At 34.5% G+C, this 6,943-nt stretch overlaps 1 protein-coding gene across 1 annotated transcript; it reads right to left on the reverse strand.

Moving 5' to 3' along the window:
- Nucleotides 1-1,749: 1,749 nt before the first annotated feature.
- LOC114620854 (olfactory receptor 4F15-like) lies at nucleotides 1,750-2,688 on the reverse strand. Its single transcript, XM_028767021.1, has one exon. It carries the CDS (start codon nucleotides 2,686-2,688, stop codon nucleotides 1,750-1,752), a length of 939 nt encoding a protein of 312 aa, XP_028622854.1.
- Between the last annotated feature and the right edge of the window lie 4,255 nt (nucleotides 2,689-6,943).

Raw genomic sequence — 6,943 nt, forward strand, 5'->3', positions numbered from 1 at the left:
GTGGTCTTGAGACAGCCCCTCCTTCAGTTTCTGTCCCTCACTTTGTCTCCATATTTGCTCCCTTGAGTATTTTGTTGCTCCTTCTAAGAAGAACCGAATCACCCCCACTTGGTCTTCCTTCTTTACGGGTTTCATGTGGCCTGTGAGTTGCATCTTGGGCATTTCAAGGTTCTGGGCTAATATCCAATAATCAGTGAGTGAATACCATGAAGCTCCATGTCCTAAAATGGATGACCAACACAAAATGAAATTGATGATATTTTTTGTTGATCTTTATGTCTCGTATTTCTTTGCTTGTCATTTTTTCTCAGTGGACTTTTGCATGTATATTATGGTTTACGATTTTGTGTTTTTATGTTCTGGGGTGTGTGTGTGTGTGTGTATCTTTCTTTTTTCCATTTTTGTTATGCTTGTATGCTTGTTTGCATTGTTGCTTCTTTTCTAAAAACAGAAAAAAAAAAGAAAACATGGATCTTACCTGGTGGGAGGTTGGATGAAGCTAAAGGAGTTGGGTGAAGTGAAACCATAATCAGAATATATTGAAAGAATAAAATTTTTCTATAAAACATAAAATATGTTTATAAATGAAAGTATATTGTTAATTTAGAATCAAAGACTTCCTGAACTGAGGGAAAAAAGCAAGTATGAAAGTATGAATTAATAATAAATGGTCTTGAGATCTTACATGCATAAGGAAAGTATTCTGAAACTGATCGATGATAATGGTTATACAATTTTGTGAGTTTATTAAAAATACCATTGACTATATTCTTGAAATGGTCTACATCTTTTCTTTATAACCAATAAATTACAAAATATTTCGATAAAATTATTAGAAGATAAGAGAAACTTTGGCACTTACAAAACCAGACTTAATTACAATCTAGCTTTTTTCAGAACATCTGCCAATATCTGTTCTATTTGATGAAAACTGATATATTAAAAAGCCTACAACATATGGAAGAGTATAAAATCAAAATATGTAATTTATAGTATGGGTGGGAGAGATCTCACAAGACTACATGCCAAAACATAGAGCTAAAGACAATTATTGGTTCCTGAGGAAGGATGAGTCTTCCATAAGAATGAGGACCCTAACTGGTTATCCAATACCAAGTGGTTACCCTAAAATCATATTCAAATGAGAAATAATACACAGACTCAGCAGATTATATGTACATATTTATTCATTTACATATGTGTAACAATAATATAAAAATAAAGATCATAAATTTAAGAGGATGGACATGTGAAGTGTGGGCTGTTTATTTAAAAATAAATGTTTAAAATAAATAAAATAATTAATTAAAATGTGAATAGTTTTATATTTTTCAGCAGTTCATCTTTACTACCAAATTGTCTACCTGTTCTATTTTTAAAATTAATAAATATCTTCACATTAAAGGAAGAATCACACTGATAGTAGAATAGGTTGAAACTGGTACAGTTATTATTAGAACCAAAATCTTCTTTGTTATAAACACATGTAAAAGTAATTATTGGCACAGTTATGTATGGATTAAAAAGTTAATAATATGTTTGATTCCTATTTATTATATAGAAATATCTTCTTTTTCTTTATGGAAAATATTACTCATTATTTTGTAGAAACAAAATAGACTCACCTGACAGGAGGTGATTGCCTGAATGTACTCAAAGGATCTCTGACACAAAACCTTTAAAGGGGATTGATTGGCTGTTATGAACTTCCAGTGCTCACCTGGGAATTTTATATCTCAACCAAATCATCTACATTGATTTTCTAAAAGCCAATCGCTGACAAAATACTTTCCTGATGGAGGTCTTCATATCTCTGTTCCTCAATGTGTAGATAACTGGATTTAGAAAGGGAGTCAAAACTGCATCAAATATAGCTAGAAATTTATCTACATGTGTTGAAGGAGCAGGCCACACATAGAAAAAAATCAATGGGCTAAAAAACAAAACTACAACTATAACATGAGCCAACAAAGTAGAAAGGGCCTTGGAAGAACATCCTGAGGACTGCTTCTGGACAGTGGTGAGCAGAAAGATGTAGGAGATAATGAGTAAAAAGAACGCAATCAAGGAAATGAACCCACTATTGGCAGTAGTCATGAACTCCAGTTTATAAGTATCTGTGCATGCAAGCCTGATGAGTCGTGGTATGTCACAATAAAAGCTGTCTAGTACGTTAGGGCCACAGAATGGCAAGTTTATAACAAAAGCCAACTGGGCTGATGAATGGATGAGGCCAATGATCCAAGAAGCAACTAATATTTGCAGGCACATGCGTGGGCTCATGATGGTCAGATAGCGTAAAGGTTTGCATATGGCCACATACCTGTCAAAGGCCATAGCTATGAGCAATACCATCTCAGTGCCTCCAACAGCATGACTAAAAAAGATCTGACTGATACAGCCTCCAAAAGAGATGACTTTCTGCTTTCTGAAAAGATCGCAAATCATTTTGGGTGCTGCAATGGAACAAAATATAAGATCAACAACAGAGAGATTGGCCAGTAGAAAGTACATGGGTGAATGCAAGTAGGAGTCAGAGGTGACTGTAACAACTATGATGAAGTTTCCTGTCAAACTGGACAAATAGAACAGACAAGAAAAGAAAAAAAGAAAAACCTGGATCTCCAAGGAATTTGAGAGTCCCAACAGCACAAATTCAGACACTGCAGAATGGTTTGTTCTAATCATTGGCCCAAATAAGAGGTTTGCTTTAATGTTACCTAAAGGGAAAAATGAGAATATTCTTATTAATCATGCATTCATATTCACTCACTATGAAAAAGTAAATTAACTGTGGAAGGCAACCATTACCTGAGCATTTTACAAAATTTGAACGGTATTCTGTTGGCCACAAGTGTTTTTGTTACAAATGACAAAGCACTGCTGGAAAGAAGAGTTGCTGCAGACCTCTAACACAAGCAATTGTAAGAAATCCAGTCGACTGGCATACATGTCACACCTGGTCAAACACAGAAGCAAGAGCATTTGATGTCGATGTGCCAAGTTAGTGCATTAGATGTGAACCACCCTTTCACAAAAGTCAGAACAACTGGTCTTATCTACCACACGTACAGGGTAGACCATGGCTACTGCACAGAAGATGTTCTGACTTTGTTGCCCAAGCAAGAAATCATCTTTCTCTGCATTATAATTTCAAATATATCATTCATCGTTCATTCTTTTATATTTGAATCAAACAGCACTTGACCTGTCACATCCTCGTCATAACCATATATTCATATATTTTATATCTGGTATGCTTTTATGCTGACTGATTTGAAAAGAAAGATTTCTTAGTTGATTAATGATTTAGTTGAAAGAGTTCATATCTATGAATTAATTTCATTCATTGTGCATGAAGAAACATTTTATATGCTACTAAGTAGAGACAAAAGTCAAATGTATTTTTAAAGTATCTAATCTCCTAGATTTATATTTTGACAGATATAAATATACAATTAAAAGTAGACACTTAAAAGACCAGATTTCAAATGCTGGCTTTATTCTGTAGGAAATTTAAGCAAGAATCTACAGAGCAGTATTGGGAATGTGATTCTAAAATGGGACTCATGAGACAGTTCTTGCTCATCATTCAAAGTGAAAAGGAACATGAGGAAATGAATGAATGGTGAAGAAATCACTAAGTTATTTGGGGAGATATTTGATGGAGGCACAAGAGCAAGAACTCTAAGGTATGAACTTATTTTCAATGTCCAAAGAACCATAAGGAGGTTAAAGAGGATAAGTGTGCAGGAAATGAGGGTCCTGTAGATGAGGTCTAAGAGGCAACAGAAACAAAAATCGTTTAAGCCTTGATAGGCATTTATAAAGGCACTCTATCAGAATACTGCAAAATCCCATGACTAAACAGGACCAAGCAGGCTTTTCTATCACAAAGGACAAATTTATCAACTTTTGAAAATCAAAACTGTAAAGGAAAAGCAAAATAACAGAAAAATAAGGTTGTCTTTGTAAGCATAAAAGCTCTCACATCAAAATAACCTTTCTATGCATCCAAAACAATATAGTAATGGCTCCAAGGTTTCAGACAGCAAAAAACAAATGTGTCCTTTATGAATATGCATAAATTCTCTTTTCTGGATACTTTCTGGAAAGAACAGCAACTGTTTGAGCAACTGAATTTTTCATGTTAGAAAAGAATATGGAGTTTAAGATAGCCCAACAATTATGAAGATGGGTAGAATAAAACTAAGAAGATAATTAAAGAACTCTCCTCTCCTCCCCCCGCCAAAAAAAATGGTGTTTACAATTAAGACAGCTAATCTAAAAAGGAAGGAAGTGAGGCAAAAAAATTAACTGAGGCTATGGAGCACTCACAAAAAAAGGGGCCTATCATGACTGCCCTCCGAAAGACCCAACAAGCAGCTGAAAGAGTCAGATGCAGATATTTGCAGCCAACCAATGGACAGAAGCTACTGACCCCTGTGGTTCAATTAGGGAAAAGCTGGAAGAAGCTGAGGAGGAGGGTGATACTATAGGAGGACCAGCAGTCTCAATTAACCTGGATCCACGAGATCTCTCAGACACTGGACCACCAACCAGGCAGCAGGCACCAGCTCATATGAGTTCCCCAACACATATACAGCAGAGGACTGCTGGGTCTGGGTTCAGTCAGAGAAGATGCACCTAACTCTCAAGAGACTGGAGGAGGCCCCAGGGAGTTTAGAGGTCTAGTGGAGTGGGAGGGTGGGGTGTGGACATTCTCGTGGAGACAGGGGGTGGGGAGGAGATATGAGATGTGGAACAGTCTGAGGGTGGACTGAGAGGGGAGTAAAATCTAGAGTGTAAAAAAAAAGGAAATAAGTAAATAAGTAAATAAATAAATAACCAAAAGTCATTGAGATGCACAGGGATTGTGCCTTCTGAGTCTTGAAGATAAGAGTTGCCCCCTGGGGGGCTCAGTGGTCTCAGAACCTCTTTTGTTCTGCAAAACTTGAGCTTCTAAAAGAATGCTTGAATTATTTTTGTCCTCCAGCACATCCATCAACTATAATCTTGCAGGCTCTTCTTTATTTTCTTACTTAAAGGCCATAAAAATTAGAAACCTCTTCTCTCTAAAATTCTATTTCTGAAAATCATTCTATATTGTAAATTTACAAGAACTTTGTCTCCTAAAACAGATCCTTTCCCATTTGAAGTTCATAGTTAAAGAAAAAGAGTTATTAGTTGCCTCAGTTATAAAATTAGAGAAGTCAAATTTCTGGCCCTGTGCACACCAAGAAAATACTTAACTTTTATAAAAATACCCCATGTAAGAATGATATAGTAATCTTTTAAGGCCATTTGTGTTCCCCATCATTTCAATAATGCATATTTCTCTGCTCCTAGATGAACTCGTTAGAGTTCTGTGTATATGTCTATTTTTCCACAAACAAAAAGTGCACAAACAATATCAGAAATTCTGCTTCTCAGTTCTTTGCCAATTTTTAGGTTATCTGTACCAAGAGTTAAGCATTCCAGTTATTCATTCACTCACATTTTTCATGTCAATCCCTATTCTCCTAGATTCTGGTTTGTTTTTTCCCTGGATATTATTTAAATGTATTTATGTGTGATAACCCAAATTAGGAAGAAAGCCAAAAATAACTAAAAACTCAATAAACATAATTCATAGAAAATGCTTGATTTTTCCAATTTAATAATATTTTATCCATTTTGTATGTGCTTAAATTATAGGTTCTGAAATTAGACATGCAGAAAATGTTTCAAAACAATCTGTGGTTATTCTAACTCTCTCTTTTTTATAGTTATTCTCTATTTTTGTGTCTATCATTATAGGTTTTATTCCCAAAAAAAGCTACAAGGAACCTTAATATATTAATTATTTCTAGGTAACTTGTCTGTGAGCATAGAAACAAATCAAAACAAGTAGTTCTGACTTCCAACTTCTATATGTTATATACCTACTTTGATTCTCAAAATAGTTAATGACAAAATCCTTTACTACATATGTTGAAGCTTCAAAAATCCTCATCTATGCTTCAGACTTCAGATTTTCCTTAAACTAATGGTGCAGGATTTTTTTTTACACATTGCCCATTTTTATTGGTAGAAAATGTAAAATCTAATTACAAGAAAGGTCCTGAAGTGATTTTGTCTTTACTGGTCAATCATTTCCAAGGAACCAGCCTTCCTTTTCCTTTATTATCTTTGTATATTCTTAAAACTTAAAAAAAAATGTTCAGAATACCAAGCCTTATGGAGAACTTATGGTTTGTTTCTTTGCTACATTATTTTTCCCTCTTACTGTTTAAAATAGTACTTACACCTATATTTTGTGATTGTTTTTTAGTCTTGTGTTTTAAATTTTCTTTTCCCCAAGTTTCATTCATGAAGATGTGCTTAAGATATTGTTAGACACTGAATGATTCTGTTAAAGACACAACTAATCACATTGCCTGTATTATGAAAGTAGATTTAAACAAAATAAACAATTTAAAGCAATATGGTGATTACAAATTAATATAATATACATATACTCTTAAGAACGTGGATTAAGTTACAATCTCAAATCATGACCTTCAATTCTAATTAGCTGCCACATCTCAAGTCACTGGTACATGGTCAAGAATTATCTAAGCCAATTCTCAATAAGCGTACTCCCTAGTTTTAGAATATGGCAAATGGTGGAAATACACTTGAGTTCACTGAAAGTACCCCATAAAGCATTAATTACGAGTGAAAAACTGAGTTGTGAAACTTTTTCATTCAATTTACCGTCTCTCAGACTTCTAATATAATATTTTATGAATTTAAACACTACTATGTGTTTAAAATGTTCCACATTTCAGGATTAATGGCACTGAGCTAGGAAATACTTGACCTTTACAGGAACTTTCAGCTACACTGGTGGCTGATTTTCAAGTAATGACAGACCTGTATTGCTGCATACCTAGTCCTTAGTATGCTTTTGTATACTTGC

This window comes from Grammomys surdaster, unplaced genomic scaffold, assembly GCF_004785775.1.
Source record: "Grammomys surdaster isolate TR1022 unplaced genomic scaffold, NIH_TR_1.0 170, whole genome shotgun sequence".
NCBI classification, from domain to species: domain Eukaryota; kingdom Metazoa; phylum Chordata; class Mammalia; order Rodentia; family Muridae; genus Grammomys; species Grammomys surdaster.

Bases quoted from the DNA above. Each gene is read 5' to 3' on its own strand.
- LOC114620854 (XM_028767021.1), bottom strand. From the start codon at position 2,688: ATGATTAGAACAAACCATTCTGCAGTGTCTGAATTTGTGCTGTTGGGA.